General features: G+C 42.2%; 2 protein-coding genes across 2 annotated transcripts; one reads left to right on the top strand and one right to left on the bottom strand.

The window, feature by feature from the left end:
- The first annotated feature begins 1200 nt into the window (after positions 1-1200).
- Positions 1201-5772, top strand: ngs (notochord granular surface). The gene is made up of 11 exons (XM_060889856.1): positions 1201-1391; positions 1877-2036; positions 2139-2288; positions 2395-2514; positions 2745-2840; positions 3380-3514; positions 3696-3806; positions 3895-4005; positions 4177-4301; positions 4881-5132; positions 5568-5772. Exons 1-11 carry the CDS (start codon positions 1201-1203, stop codon positions 5656-5658), a joined length of 1542 nt encoding a protein of 513 aa, XP_060745839.1. The 3' UTR covers positions 5659-5772.
- A 238-nt stretch (positions 5773-6010) lies between these two features.
- Positions 6011-15077, bottom strand: pgm3 (phosphoglucomutase 3). The gene is given in 14 exon segments (XM_060889849.1): positions 6011-6294; positions 7293-7466; positions 8031-8153; positions 8279-8386; positions 8389-8400; positions 8530-8628; positions 8980-9063; positions 9318-9475; positions 10919-11114; positions 11385-11518; positions 11817-11884; positions 11987-12171; positions 12332-12540; positions 14555-15077. Coding segments are annotated over 13 exon segments (1638 nt in total). The 5' UTR covers positions 12539-12540; positions 14555-15077; the 3' UTR covers positions 6011-6204.
- Positions 15078-16476: the final 1399 nt, after the last annotated feature.

The raw sequence follows: 16476 nt of genomic DNA, 5'->3' as shown, positions 1-16476 counted from the left end.
TATAAATTCAGACTGAAGTAGTTTAAGTCTTTGGTACTTTTAATTGTGATGATTTTGGCTCACATTTAACAAAAACCCACTAATTATCTAAAACCATCAGCATCTTTAAAAAGCTTGTCAGCTTCTCCAGTCTTCCTCCAGACTCTAAGACCATGGTTTCCAAATGAAATACAAAACTTGCTCTCATCTGAAAAGAGAATTTTAGACCCCTGGGCAGGAGTGGTTCAGGAGTGGCTTATTTCCTTGACATGTCTGTGTGTGGTGGCTCTCGATGTCTTGACCCCAGCCTCGGTCCATTCCTTCAGAAGTTCACACAAATTCCTGAATGGAGTTTGCTTGAAAAGCCTCTCAAGGCTGCGGTTCTCTCGGTTCTTTGTGCATCTTCTTCTTCCACACTTTTTCCTTTCACTCAACTTTCTGTTAACAGTCTTGGATACAGCACTCTGTGAACAGCCAATAAATGTTTGTGGCTTACCCTTCTTGTAAAGGGTGTCAATGATTGTCTTCTGGACAACTGTCAGATCAACAGTCATGACTCCCCATGATCGTGAACCAAATTGAGAGACCATTTTGATGGCTCAGGAAACCTTTGGTGGTGTTTTGAGTTGATTAGCTGATTGGCATGTCACTATATTGTAATTTTTTGAGATTTTTTGAATTGGTGGGTTTTTGTTAAATGTGAGCCAAAATCATCACAATTAAAAGTACCAAAGACTGAAACTACTTCAGTCTGTGTGTTCTGAATTTATATAATACATGAGTTTCACTATTTGAGTTGAATTACTGAAATAAACGGACTTTTCCATGACATTCTCATTTATTGAGATGCACCTGTATATTATATAGAATGTGATGTTTAATAAGCACATATAAGTCAGGTGACAATCAGGTGAACACAAACTTTTGGTCGTATATCTGATTACCATGTTTTGAGTATTTCTCCTGATGGAGCACAGTTATGCACAGCACAGTTATCGTATGGATGCCAGTTATTCTGTCTATTTCTAGCAGGGAAAATCTTCTTCGCAAAGATGCGTTAGATGGTTGAGTGGTTCATCTTGGTGTTAAACTGAGACTCGACATTCCTCAATCAGGCTGAGGCGGATATATAAACTGCCTCCGGGACTGAGGAGCGACACAAAACAGTTCCAGCTCTTTATCTCCAGTGCAGCAGTTGGGAAGGGAAACTCCAGCCTCACCATGAGTCGCAGCCCAGAGCGCATCTCCTCGTACCGGAGGCATTTTGAAGGCCTCGCCTCCTCATCTTCTACCTGCCATATCCGTGTCTCGAGCCCAAGCCCACGCAGACGTGAAACCCGCCACCGGTCCGCCAGCTACAGCCGCAGCGTGCGAAGGGCTACATCCGGCACCCGCAGTGCACGCCTCACCGGGTAACACCACTGTGTTTTCTCATCTATATAATGAACTACTACTAGTATTGTATTGTATTGTACTCTGGCCTGTTCTCAACCTACTCTACATTACTCTTGTGTACATTATTGTACTCTACACTCAGTCTATATACTCTAATCTAATCTACTTCTGCTCTATTTTACTCTGTATTATTCAACTCTACATTACTGTACTGTGATCCCAAGTCTACAGTACGATACCTTACTCTACTCTTCAATCCTCACTTTACTTCTCTACATTACTCTGTTACTCTATTCTCTCTCTACTGCCACTCCACACTGAATGTACTCTTTCTCTGCTCTACACTACATCTACTTTACAGTACACTTCTCTCTTCCTTCTCTTACTTTACACCTACTATATTTACTCTAATAGATATGTTGTAACTACTTCTTCTAATCAACTTTACTCGCATTTCAGTCTATATTATTGTTTTCTTTCTTTTCTTTCTATACTCTTTCAGAAGTGTGAGTATGAGTGCTCTGTGTGCTGGTATGGGTCGCGGAGGTGCACTGGATCTGGAAGCTGCTTCTGCTGCCAACCAGGACTATCTAACCACACGCACAAGTGAAAGACAGGAGATGATCACCCTCAATGACCGCCTGGCTGTCTACATTGAAAAGGTAACATACGTTAGAAGTGTTTACGTTAGAAGCTGTCTCCACTCACCTTTCCCTGCTTTACTTAAGTACGCCTGTAATTAATTTGGATCCATGTATTTGCAGGTGCGTACTCTGGAGCAGCAAAACAAACTGCTTGAGACTGAGATTGAAGCCCTGAAGGGCCGCTATGTGAAGCCCTCAGGCTTGCGTATGATGTATGAGGAGCAGTTGAGAGAACTCAGGAGGGTCGCTGACCAGATGAGAGCCCAGAGGGTAAGCAGAGAACGCAAAATTAAAAATAAAAAAAAAAACCTTTTCTCAGTCAGCATGTTGTTATTAAAGTTGTTGATTTGCAGTAACGCACAACTCTTTCCTGAAGGATCTTGCCATCGCTGCTAAGGAGGCCATGACTGCGCAGCTGGAGATGATCAAGTCCAGGTATGAGGAGGCACTGGAAGCCAGGAAAAAGGCAGAACAGGACATTGAAGCATTCAAGCCTGTGAGTTCAGTAGTGATGCTAACAATATCGAATCATATCTAACTCAAATTCCTGTGACACATAGCCCAGAACTTTCATCAATGGCTTCACATGAAAAATGACTCATGGCTATAAACATTTTATCAACCTCTTATGGAATTCTGATAATGCTGATAACACCTGAGTGTTAATTAAATGACAATATCCTTCAAATAAAATGTAATGGAATGCATTGCTGGTTTGCCTGACAGGATGTGGATGCTGCCACTGCAGCCCGCATTGCTCTGGAGAAACAGTTAGAGAACCTTGAGGTGGAGATGGAGTTCCTTCAGAGGATTCACAAACAGGTAGCTGTTTCAAGTACACACCGAATTTCTGCTGTCACATATACCCCATAATCCCTGTGTAGGAGAAGTGGCACAGAAAATGGATGGATAGCTGAATGATTTTCTGCATTTCTATTATTCATTCATTCATTCATTCATCTTCTACCGCTTATCCGAACTACCTCGGGTCACGGGGAGCCTGTGCCTATCTCAGGCGTCATCGGGCATCAAGGCAGGATACACCCTGGACGGAGTGCCAACCCATCGCAGGGCACACACACACACTCATTCACTCACGCAATCACACACTAGGGACAATTTTCCAGAGATGCCAATCAACCTACCATGCATGTCTTTGGACCGGGGGAGGAAACCGGAGTACCCGGAGGAAACCCCCGAGGCACGGGGAGAACATGCAAACTCCACACACACAAGGTGGAGGCGGGAATCGAACCCCGACCCTGGAGGTGTGAGGCGAATGTGCTAACCACTAAGCCACCGTGCCCCCTCATTTCTATTATTTTAAACATATTTTAAATCATAACAACCTACTTGTTCAGGAAATCGAGGAACTGATGGCTCAGATTTATGAAACTGTATCTAAAGTCGAAGTGGCCTTCGCTCTTCCTGACCTTGCATCTGCCCTCAAAGAGATCCAGTCCCAGTACGACAGCATCGCCGCCCGGAACCTACAGGTAGAAAACATTTACCCCAAACACAGATTGAATGTGTTATGCTTTGAGCGGTGATCTCTGCAGGATATATTTTGCTTAAATATTTTTTTCCTCTTCCATTCCTTAGTGGCACTTTGATTTACCTCAGAATAAGTGACCTCTGCTTCTTCTGTGTCTGTTACTTTTATCTGATCATCATCAGGAAATGGATGCCTGGTACAAGACCAAATTCCAGGACTTGAACACGGCATCAGCAAGACATGTGGAATCCGTACGGGGAATTAGAGAAGAAGTTGTGGGCTACAAGAAAGATGTTAGTACATTTCTCTACTCTATACTTTACTCTCAGCTCATCTCATCTCATTCTCCATCTCCATCTCCATCTGTGTTTGTGTCCATAGATTCAGAACAAACAGCGGGAGCTGGATTCACTTAACAACAGGTATGAGACTTTGCTGGCTCAGATCCGTGACAACCAAGAGAAATACAAAAAGGAGGAAGAAGATTTACAGGTGAGAATAAAGCGGATGTATTTGAAACACATTAAACATTATATTAAGATAGAGAGATGTAAATGATAAAACAGAACTGTCTGAAAGAGTCTATTTGTTTTATTCGGAAAAAAACAGAAAGCTTTAAGGCTGATTATTGCTAATCCGTGCTCACGGTGGTGTGCTTTTTAGGCCCGTATCGAGGCTCTGAAGCTGGAAATGAAGACAGTGAAAGAGAAGATCACTCTGCTGCTGAAAGAATATCAGGATCTCCTCAATGTGAAGATGGCTCTTGAGATCGAGATCACCACCTACAGGTAGAGTAAATCCATGGCCACGTGTTCACCTGCCTTATATTTCCCAGTTTCTTGCATGAAGGAATGAAGTCACAATGAAATGAACACGTATAAATGATTAAGAAATAAAGAAAAGCTGAAATGCAATGAAGCATTTGTATGAGGTGGGGGTGTGCGTTACTAGGCAACAATGCCCTCTTCCGTTACATGACGTCAGTGTGTCCCCATATCCTGTATTTTCTTTTGCTACACAATCACACAGAGTACTTACTTTAACTGCAGAATTTTCAGTAAGTTGAAAAATCAGGATGGATCATTAGACCTTTTTTTTTAACTCATTGATCCGACTCCATTCACGAAGCTCCGTCCTCATTGCTCCTACTGTTACCATAATGATTCCACAAGTGTCTCTAAAATGACTAATGGAAGACTTAAACAAACACAAAATAGCATTCTGATCCAGTTAATTATTATTTATCATGCTTGTACTTTGTATGAAAGTATGACAGAGAAATATTGACAATTCTACCTTAAAACAATATTGAGGACAAGGAGAATTGTGTCCACAGTAAATCAGTGCCCTTTGTTTTGCTTCTTCAGGAAGCTGATCGAAGGCGAGGACTCCCGTTTGTCAACAATGGTGCAAGGCATGTCTCTGATGAGTGCCAGCATCTCGGCGAGTCTCAGCACCTCAGGGGTGAGGGTGAGTGGAGCCTTGGCTGAACCGGCTGGTGGAGCAGCTGCAGTGGCCTTCAAGCCATCGCAGTCTTCTAACGGCAACCAGGAAACTAAGGAGGAATTCTCTCACGAGCAGGCCGTAGAACTGACAGAGAGGAAGACCGTCCTCATTAGGTAAAAGTATCCTGGTGATCACACAGTGTGAATGCATTCATATAGCCATGATATAGAGATGGGGTCATAAGTTTGTTACGTAACATGTTACGGATTTTTTTAAATGTAGTTTTCTCCTGAATAACCTATTTCACATCACATATATTTACATAAAGTTCTATAGACAAACTGAATCTACATAAATAAATCAGTTCAAGTAAAGGCAACACGATACATTAAGACCCAGGGGTGTGAAAACTTTTGAGCAAGATGCTGCTTATTATTTTGTCTTCAGAGTTACATCTACAAATTTTATGGCGCTTTCTAAGGGGAACTGAAGTACTAAACTAAGTGAAAATAGATATAATTACGATTCCGATCATCCTGTTGATTTAATACGTGACACGCATTATGATTCTGTGTAGCATTTCTTGACGCTATCGAACTTTTGTTTAGAACAGTTAAGACAGACGAGGACGTCATCCAGAAAGACACACAAGAGCGCACCATCACCATCTCCGGAGCAGCAGACGAGACAGAAGAGTAACCTGACCTCACACTAGATATCTCTCTACTATATGTGTTCATTTCTTCCCTCCACTAGCCATTCATTACTACATCATCATCAGATCTTTACATTTCCGTATCACCTTAGATGATTTTACACTCATACACGTTATTCCTTTTCTAATTGTGATTGTTAGTAAAGAGGAGAATGAGCTGTGTATCAGAGATGTGACAAATAAAACTCACCTCATGGTGCCGGTGTGTGAAGACTAAACCGCTAATGAAATGTATTCTAGCTTTTAACCACATGCCTGAAATAAACATGACCGCAAAGCATCTGTTCCTGAATCTCAAAGTTATTGCCCCTGATGACAAAAAGCAATCTGACAATATTATGATATCATTATCTTTTATTGCTGATTTCAAAGATTTCTTCTTTTTTCTTTAATATCATAGTACAAAAAAATATTTTTTTCACAGTTCATAAAAACATGAAGGCAAAGTGCAAACATTGAAGTGCAGCATCGGCATCAAATCAGAAGATCATCTGAATCATCTATTAATGTAGTGTTTATGTCACTCAGCATCACTTTAAAGGCTTGGGCTCTTCTCCAACTCCTCCAGCTAGTCGATATACTGCCAGACTCACTTGATGTGCCAAGCCATCGACACTCTCCTGTACACACAAACACACATTCATATAACTGTACGTCTGACATGGAGCAGAAAAGGGTGATTTTGTGACAGCGAGATTGGGAGCGTGTTTACAGGGAAGTGTGTTTGACTGAAGCGTGTATGCAGTGTAGGATGTATGAAGGGTGTGTGTGAGTGTGTGACGGGAGCGCCTGTGTGACGGGAGCGCCTGTGTGACGGGAGCGCCTGTGTGACGGGAGCGTGTGTGTGAGCGTGTGTGTGACGGGAGCGTGTGTGTGAGCGTGTGTGTGACGGGAGCGTGTGTGTGAGCGTGTGTGTAAGCGTGTGTGTGACGGGAGCGTGTGTGTGAGCGTGTGTGTGACGGGAGCGTGTGTGTGAGCATGTGTGTGACGGGAGCGTGTGTGTGAGCATGTGTGTGACGGGAGCGTGTGTGTGAGCGTGTGTGACGGGAGCGTGTGTGTGAGCATGTGTGTGAGCATGTGTGTGACTGGAGCGTGTGTGTGAGCGTGTGTGACGGGAGCGTGTGTGTGAGCGTGTGTGTGAGCGTGTGTGACGGGAGCGTGTGTGTGAGCGTGTGTGACGGGAGCGTGTGTGTGAGCGTGTGTGACGGGAGCGTGTGTGTGAGCGTGTGTGACGGGAGCGTGTGTGTGAGCGTGTGTGACGGGAGCGTGTGTGTGAGCGTGTGTGATGGGAGCGTGTGTGACGGGAGCGTGTGTGTGAGCGTGTGTGACGGGAGCGTGTGTGTGAGCGTGTGTGACGGGAGTGTGTGTGTGACGGGAGCGTGTGTGTGAGCATGTGTGACGGGAGCGTGTGTGTGTGAGCGTGTGTGTGAGCATGTGTGACGGGAGCGTGTGTGTGTGAGCATGTGTGACGGGAGTGTGTGTGTGACGGGAGCGTGTGTGTGACGGGAGCGTGTGTGTGAGCGTGTGTGATGGGAGCGTGTGTGTGAGCGTGTGTGACGGGAGCGTGTGTGTGACGGGAGCGTGTGTGTGACGGGAGCGTGTGCGAGCGTGTGTGTACCTGCGTGTCAGCTTCAGCATACACTCTGACCACATCCTCAGTGCCAGAGGGTCGGACAAAGGCTCTGGCTTGTTTGTACTTCTTGACCAGAGCATCTATGGACTCTTGTAGTCCTGCTGGTGTTACTGCCTTACGCTCTGCATCTGTTGTGTCTATCACACGCCTGTCCGCTACCTATAGTGAAAAAACACCACTATAACCTACACGTCAGCATTCAGGAAGAAACGATTTGTGGACAAACACATAATCATATCAACAATATCAGAGTCATATCAAAGTTATCTATGAGCTTTTCATTTCAAGGACAACAAACTTTACATTTAAAAGATCTATGCGTTCAAAATGTACACTCTCTCTCGACCACAAGGACAAATCAACAGTTTTGATGACATCATTCTGCACTTATCACATTTATTGCTCAATTAAATGCTCGGTCAATTACAGCTTAGCCCGGGCTGTGGGGTAAGCTATTAAAAAGGGGGCGGGGCAACTTCATCTTCAACTTCCGCCCTGACTTCCTAGAGAACAGAACAAAGGTACTTCACAGGAACTTTAAAAGTGAACAAACCCATTCATATTTTGCATCAAAAGTTGCTCTATATACAGTGCTGTGCATAAGTATTTACCCCCTTGAACCTTTCTTCATTTAGAAGTTGCTTGCTTCTTTAGAACGTACCTAAAGAAACAACATTATGTTACTGGAATGAAGCAGAAAGTGCTGAAAAGTGGCTCACAGACCTTGACTTTGAGCTGGCGATTGGGCAGGTCTGAGTATATGGCATCCCAATCCTGAACAGTTATCCCTCTGATAGCCAACACTGCTTCAATCAGCAGCATATCTGAAATGGCATCACCTGTAGCCTGTGGCAGAAATGAGAGAAATAAACGTATCCGTTTCAGTATTAATATTCGCCCAAGGAACAATTTTTAAGCCATAAAGCTGACAACATTGTTTAAATTCTGTTATTCGTTCACCAGGAGCTTACCTGGTTGATGAGGTTCACAGTGTTCTCCAGAAGCTTTGCTGCATGTTTCTGCTCATCGCTTGCGTTCGGGTCTTTGGCTAGCTGCTGGATCTTCTCCTCTGCCTTTTTTTACTGAACAGAACCTTAAACACACCAGCAAAAAGAACTGCCGTTACAAGCTGGAGTCGTTCCTTAACGTTAAGCTTTCTCTCTCCTCAAAATCTTCTTATCAAGAACAGCAATTGTTGTAGGCATTGTGTTTCTACGCTCACCGTTCCATGGCCGTTGGCTTCAAAATAAACTCCGACGTCGAATTCCTGAGCGGCGTGATGGAGATGCTTCACTCCTGTCTTCGTGCAGCACACTGAAACCTGAGAGCGAAGATTAAAAGGCAAAAGACTTGTAGTAGCAACAAATTACACTGTAATAATACTAATACTAATACAGTCCTTGCTTCAGAATTTCACAGTTGTATAAATCAATGCACAAATCAAGAAGACTCCACAATATTAGGTGAACACCAAGATTTACGGCAGATTTTCAGCGGTTTTGATTTTCAGCGACTTCACTGTTAGCAGTTTAAAAGAAGAATCCTGTGTTTGGGATTTGACCGATTCAAGTAGTTTTACACACAAACAAAGCAAAAAACCCATGAAATCCTGAAGGAACAGATTACAACATTACTGTTTAGAAATATCATGTCAAATAATGCGATAAAACACCTTCATGACGTTTTCAAGGTACTGTGTAGAGCTTCCATTGGCATACGCTGTCTGAACCACAGCAACCTGCAGATTCAGCCCTGCCTATACAAACAAACACACAATGATCACAAGTCAGGATAAAGATTTGACATGTTAGGGTTGATAGTTAACAGACCTGCCTAGTCACTGAAACAGAACTTAGGGAGCGTGTTATAGTGACACAGCATCCAGAGACAATGTACGTAAATACACTGTAGTTATGCGTACAACTGTCCCTTCCTGATATCTCAGTTCATGTGATTAAGAGCGGTTTGGAAGTTTCGTACAGGATGTATGACCGTGTGTGTGGTTTCTACCTGTGTCAAAAGCTCCTTGAGGTATGTGCTAATGAGAGTAGCAATTTTATCTCCGTCCAAAAGATGGAAGTGTCCAGCAGAGTCCTTGTAATAGTAAACGATGCGATCAGCATCACCGTCAAAGGAGCAGCAGCGCTGACCCGCCGTCATATCCATACCTAGAGAGAGAGAGAGAGAGAGAGAGAGAGAGAGAGAGAGAGAGAGAGAGAGAGAGAGAGACAGTGAGAGAGAGTGAGACAGTGAGAGAGAGTGAGACAGTGAGAGAGAGAGAGAGAGAGAGAGAGAGAGAGAGAGAGAGAGAGAGAGAGAGACAGTGAGAGACAGAGAGAGAGACAGTGAGAGAGAGTGAGAGACAGAGAGAGAGACACAGAGAGAGAGAAACAGCGAGAGAGACAGAGAGAGAGACAGTGAGAGAGTGAGAGACAGAGAGAGAGACACAGAGAGAGAGAGAGAGAAACAGCGAGAGACAGAGAGAGAGACAGTGAGAGAGAGTGAGAGAGAGTGAGAGACAGAGAGAGAGACACAGAGAGAGAGAGAAACAGCGAGAGAGACAGAGAGAGAGACAGTGAGAGAGAGTGAGAGAGACACAGAGAGAGAGAGAAACAGCGAGAGACAGAGAGAGAAACAGAGAGAGAGACAGAGAGAGACAGAGAGAGAGACAATGAGAGAGAGTGAGAGACAGAGAGAGAGACACAGAGAGAGAGAGAAACAGCGAGAGACAGAGAGAGAAACAGAGAGAGAGACAGAGAGAGAGACAGTGAGAGAGTGAGAGAGAGTGAGAGACAGAGAGAGAGACACAGAGAGAGAGAGAAACAGCGAGAGACAGAGAGAGAGACAGTGAGAGAGAGTGAGAGACAGAGAGAGAGACACAGAGAGAGAGAGAAACAGCGAGAGACAGAGAGAGAAACAGAGAGAGAGACAGAGAGAGACAGAGAGAGAGACAATGAGAGAGAGTGAGAGACAGAGAGAGAGACACAGAGAGAGAGAGAAACAGCGAGAGACAGAGAGAGAAACAGAGAGAGAGACAGAGAGAGAGACAGTGAGAGAGTGAGAGAGAGTGAGAGACAGAGAGAGAGACACAGAGAGAGAGAGAAACAGCGAGAGACAGAGAGAGAGACAGTGAGAGTGTGTATATATATATATATATATATATATATATATATATATATATATATATATATATATATATATATATATATAAACATTCATGTATTGAGTGAAGCTATGAGGATGAATTGCTGTGCCCAAATTTCAGAAGTAGTTCCATATTTAGTATTAGAATTTAGAATTTTAAGAATTTATCATTTCATTTGTTCTCTAATTTGGTGAGATGATTTATGCAACCAGTAAGAGGAGTCTGCTACTTAACAGAGGGAGGTGTTTGCACAGGCACGGTGTTAAACACCCATGTTAATAGCATTAGTATTCATTATGTACAATATTTGGATAGGTTTTGCTTTTCCGGTCATGAAATATTCCTCCTCAAGCAGAAGGTAAAATTCTTCCATTCAGCAGCTGTAACTACTTTGTAATTCCTGTGTCTGAGTGTTTTGGTCATTACTTGAGCCAGTAGGGAAACAATACTAAACACCGTCACATACCTTGTGGAGGTTTCTGCTGAACTTTCACATAATCAGCTCCACACAGATAGTTAAGTCTGCCGCTGCTGCCGTCATTAAAGAGCTCCACCAGCAGCTCGGACTTGAGAAACACCTCTATTTCTCGTATCTTTAATGCTCCGATCCCATTGGCCCCATCCACCAGCAGCCTCTTCTGGTCATCCGTGCGTTTCGGGGCCTGGGAGACGAGAGCAGGCATGAGATGGTGTGTGTCAGTCTAGATAAACTTGGCTGAATTTAGACTTTATCATGCATTTTGTTTGCATTTACTCCAACAGCTACAGCTAGCTTACATTTGTCAGTATCACGGTCAGGTTCAGGAACAGCTTTATGCTTAAAGTGCATTATGCCAAACTAATAAATCTCTGAGTGTCAAATATCGAGGAAGTCTTCAACAAATCCTTGCAAATACACTCCAATTTTCGATTATGAACGTTTGAAATCTTACATTCTTTGTGAGCTCAATGAAAGCCTTGGAGAGTTTCTCATAATATCCTTGTATTGTAGCGGTACCGTAGCGGCCATTGGTGTTGCGACATAGAACCATGTAATGCAGCTGAGGTGTGGTCACCAGGCCGTAGTCTTAAATACACACACACATTGACACACAGACGTGAAAAAGTGAAAATATAAATACATTTAAAAACCCATCAAATGAATGGGAGTTGTATAGGTAATTCTTTTGTTATTTTATTTAAAAAAAATTATTTATTTATTCTATTTTCATGCCGCAGACAGTCGATAAAGCATGTTGTTACTCATCTGTAATCTTACTGTGTACCGTTGTGAATGTGACAATTAAATTCTAAATTAAAAATGGTTTTTAGAACCACACTGATCTGTTTAAAGAAAAGCAAAATGTACTTATTTGAAAGCACACCATGACTATGGCCTTGTAAACAGGAAACCCCATCCAACACGGCCCGGGACAGGTTCTCGCTGCTTGGCCTGAGTGGCAGAACGTATATCCGTTCAGTTTGTAAACTATTAATCTGCTAAGAAAAAGAATAATAAATACTGTACAGAGTGAACGTGTTACGTGTTAGATACCTAGTGTCACGGCCAGTGACGACGTTTGCGGCCTCGCTCATGTCGATGGATTCTTTCCCAATGATATCACCAAGTACACTGCACAAATCTTCCTGATCTGCATTAGCCAGCACAGTGGCATAGCCTTCCCAAGCTGGAGTCACCATCTCCCCCATTGGGTCAATCAGCTTCACACCGTTGTCCTCCTGAGAAGCAGAACATGCAAGAAATACAGGGAAATGTGTCTACAGTCATCTATATATCTATATATCTATATCTATCTATCTATATATATATATATGTATAATACGAACATGTATAACTTTTCAGAAAGAGAAACTTTGCTGTTTGTGTAACACTACCCACCTCTGGATTGTGAGAGGCAGTGACCATGACACCAATGGTGGACTTGGTTTTTTTGGACCTCAGCGTGGCCAACAAACCCATGCGGAACATCACGTGATCCAAATGATTTGCAGTGGTGCGAAACCCTGCTGTACCGTACTGCAAAGTCAGTCCGTTTGGTTTGGGATGGCAAGCAGATTTCTGGGATACTTTCTCAAACTGTGCCATGGCTAAAGAAATCCAAATAAATAATAAACTTAGTCATAGTCTTTAGTCACTGCTGCTAAACAATACCTCCAATGTCCTCACAACCACCGACATTATTTACACCAGCACAGATCACAAGACTCAAGATGCATGGATAATACACTGTATGGTCAAAAGTATGTGAGCCCCAGTGTACTGAACATCCTATTACAATTCTCCACTAGATGTTTGAGCATGGCTGTTAGGATTAGTGATCAGTCAGCTACAGGGCATAATGCTCTAGAGGATGAAGGTGTTAAAAAAAAAAAAAAAAAAAGGTTGCTTAGCCTGTAAGGCTGCATCCAGACTTTACACCTGCCATGATTACACTGTTCTAACCACAACTATACACATATCTTCCCTGGGCAAAATAAAATGCTGTTTCCTGCTTATAAAAGCTAAATGTATATTTCTGATTGTTCAAAGAAGATGGTTGACATACATACTGTAAAAAATTACAGCTTGTATAGACCCAGATTCCACTCCAAGATACACATTGGAAAGAGCTAATTCCTAAAAAGGTTTAAGTATCATAATTTAATGCGTTTAGAACTCTAAATGAATAAACTTGATTAAACCGTTAGTATGGGAGCGGCAGCAGGACATCAGGGACCGCCACTAACAAAGGGTTTACGTGACCGTGATTAACATTTAAAGTGACCATTTGTGTGATAACAATTGTAACAATACCAAGCCAAGGTATACATGACGATGATGAACATTTAAAGACATCCGGCTAGACAACAAGGTCATAAAAGACACTTAGTTCTTACGCTCAATACACATTTAAAAGGAAACCCTATTTAAACCACAAAGATGTAAAACAGTATAAAAAGCTTGAGCATGGTTTGTCCTGTGTTCTTCTCGACTCCAATGAACACGAAGTACTTCATGTATTTTGTCACTGCTATGCTGGAATAAACTTCTTCATTAAGATCTTCTCACCCTCATCATTTTATTTTCATATATTTTTTGTTTCTTACAACACCTTTTTATTATTGCTCTTGTTCTATCCTTTTAAATTATATTAATGTCTTATTTTAACATTCCCTATAAAGTCGTGTTCACAAAAGACTTGTCCAACCTGGTTATTACCTGCACAAGCATATTGTACTGAATATTAAAGGTCAAACTTATACAGTACATAATCCTCCAGTTTAACCCCCCCCACCGATGGGCCTCTATGAGTGTGTGTGTGTGAGTGTATTTGTATGTCTGTGTGTGAGAGAGAAAGAGTGTGTGTGTGTGTGTGTGTGGTTATGAGTGTTTTTTACCTTCGTTACAGCATCACAGATATTCAAAGATATTTTTTTTAACACTAAGTGTACAATAAACCCCATGAAATATAAAGTACTTCTGTTTCCTTGCAGAATGTCATCTCTATTGAACCTTCATTAGGCATAACTAAGCATAACTGTCCAGTTCTACCTGTTCAGATAACTTTTTTTGTTATTTAATTTTAACTTATACAAACCGAACAACACTTATACAATCATAGTTTTGACATATAACCAAGAGGCATTTATTCATTCCTTCATTAATCATCCTGTTTCATTAACTCAGTAATTTAGATGCTGTTTTCTACATTTCTGGTGTTTAAACAAGATATGGATATAAAAGGTAACAGATCTGCTGAGTGGAGCCTCAGCTTACAGAAAGAAAGACAGGTTTAGTATCTGAATGACACATAATTACACTCAGACTGGTGGAGTTACAATATTACAATCACTGCAGCTTTAAGAAACTTACTTAATGTAAACATAAATAAACACAAAGTCAGGTTTTTTTTTATAATTGCTTCTCTCTCTTTTTCTCTCTCTATATATCTATCTCTCTCTTTCTTTCTCTCTCTCTCTCTCACTTTCTCTCTCTCTATCTCTCTCTCTCTCTCTCTCACTCTCTCTCTCTCACTCTCTTTCTTTCTTTCTCTCTCTCTCTCTCTCTCTGTGTAATTTTTCATAAAGTCTGTCTTTTGTTTTGTGTTGTTTTGATACTCACTTGGTCAGTTGCTGTAAAGCTCAGGTCTCACTTCCGGGTTGGTGATGTGGCTATGTGACGTCAGCGAAAATAAGCCTCCCTTTATAGGTGCACTATGTAGGGTGTTATAATTTGTGCCGCAGGACGCCTTCCGCCCTCGGCAGACTTGACGGGCGCGTTTATGGAGGTCGAAAAGTCCATCAACAGAGATCTAAAGGAGTCTGATTTCTGCTTCCGGTATTGGAGGCTCGGATTAAGTAGTGATGATGATGCTGACCAAAACAAGAAACTTTAGTCCACCTTATCTCTTCATAACCTTAATGTCTTAATGGACCTCAGAGCTCTCAAGTGTCACGCATTGAGAGTGTCACTCATGTCGGTCTTTTGTCACGCTCTCCCGCCACTTATCAGCCAATCAAAAAAAATAGGCTACACAATAGACAAATGCATATCCCAATATGTATAATTTCCTTTGAAGGTTCACGCATGCGCAGTATCAACAGCTAATCGGTTCTCAGTATGTCGGACGCGTCCGAAAGAAACAGTTCTCAGTTCAGTGTACTGATGATTCGCTGTATCGGTTCAGTGATTCAAGCATGCGCAGTATCAACAGCTCATCGGTTCTCGGACGCGTCCGAAAAAAACAGTTCTCAGTTCATTGTACTGATGATTCGTTGTATCGGTTCAGTGATTCAAGCATGCGAAGTATCAACAGCTCGAGCTCACAGTTCTCTCAGCACAACATGTCTCAGTTTAGTGTACAGGAGTTACATATACTACGGGATATTAGTTTATTTAGAGTCGGACCGAATGTCAGTCATGACCGAAAGTGAGTAACTTTAGTAACTTGTGGATCAGCGCTGACTCAAGACGCGAACTGTTTAGAACGAATCAGTCCGATTTGGTGAACCGGTTCATCCAGTTCACTAAAAAGAACCGGTTCAAAAGAACGATTCGTTCACGAACCGGCCATCACTAGTTGACAGTCGTTAACAACCATGCTACAGTCACATCGGGCAAGTTAACTCCACCCTCCACAAAAATGGCCAAACGAAAGATGGACAATAGGAGCTTTCAAGAAAAGTGGGAGGCAGATTATCTGTTCACGAATATAAAGGACAGACCTGTTTGTCCTGTGTGCGGAGCTAACGTGTCTGTAACGAAAGAATATAACATAAGACAATATGAAACGAAACATTATGAGAAGTATAAGGACCTGGAAGAAGCTCCAGAAGGCGGAGGAGATGAAAAAAAGTCTGATTTTGCGGCAGACTATGTTCATGAAAGCAAAATCAAAAAGTGAAGCTGCTGTAAAGGCTGTAAAGCTTTATTGTGGCAGCAGAGACTGCAAAATCTCCCCGACCCTTTAGATTTACTAAGGCTGCGCAAATTTGCGTAAAATCCCTGGACCTCATACCTCTTAGAACCCCTACAGCTCCATTGTTCTCCTGCTTTTGTTGTGCAAACACCCCCATCACCTGTGAGGCCTGGCTCATTTGCATTTGTTCACTCAGAGTAGCTCAGATCCAAGGCAAGCCAAACCTCTGTGTGTACATGGAAACCTTCAGAAAGGCCTGCCGTATCTATACAAAATAGTCTGTTTTATTTATAAAAAATTGTGTGCTAAGGTTTGTCATTGCCATAGTACATATGATATTTATATAACCCTTGTGCAGACCTGGGGTCTATTTGACTCATCTGGAAAGTTTAATGTGTCATAACTTGGGTTTCCTTCCACATATTTGCCTGAAATTTACCAAGATTGTTCCAAATTATGAACTTTGCAAGTAAAATGAATTTTGTCTATTTTCGTTGAACTGTGTTCGTAAAATAAATACTTTCCATGTCAAGTCCTCCCGAGTCAATTTGACCCGGCCACATTTAGTGGGACAATAGGTCACACTTTTGCCCTTTTCAGCGCAATGAACATACATACAGACACA

Source organism: Tachysurus vachellii, chromosome 16 (genome assembly GCF_030014155.1).
Source record: "Tachysurus vachellii isolate PV-2020 chromosome 16, HZAU_Pvac_v1, whole genome shotgun sequence".
NCBI lineage: Eukaryota > Metazoa > Chordata > Actinopteri > Siluriformes > Bagridae > Tachysurus > Tachysurus vachellii.
Note: the sequence above shows the minus strand (reverse complement) of the source record. Positions and strands in the feature narration are given on the sequence as shown.

What these genes read in the sequence shown, in the direction of transcription:
- ngs (XM_060889856.1), top strand. Translation starts at nt 1,201, where the DNA reads ATGAGTCGCAGCCCAGAGCGCATCTCCTCGTACCGGAGGCATTTTGAA. An exon ending in CGCAGTGCACGCCTCACCGG is followed by an intron (nt 1,392 to 1,876) that starts GTAACACCACTG and finishes ATACTCTTTCAG; the next exon opens with AAGTGTGAGTATGAGTGCTC. An exon ending in TCGCCGCCCGGAACCTACAG is followed by an intron (nt 3,515 to 3,695) that starts GTAGAAAACATT and finishes GATCATCATCAG; the next exon opens with GAAATGGATGCCTGGTACAA.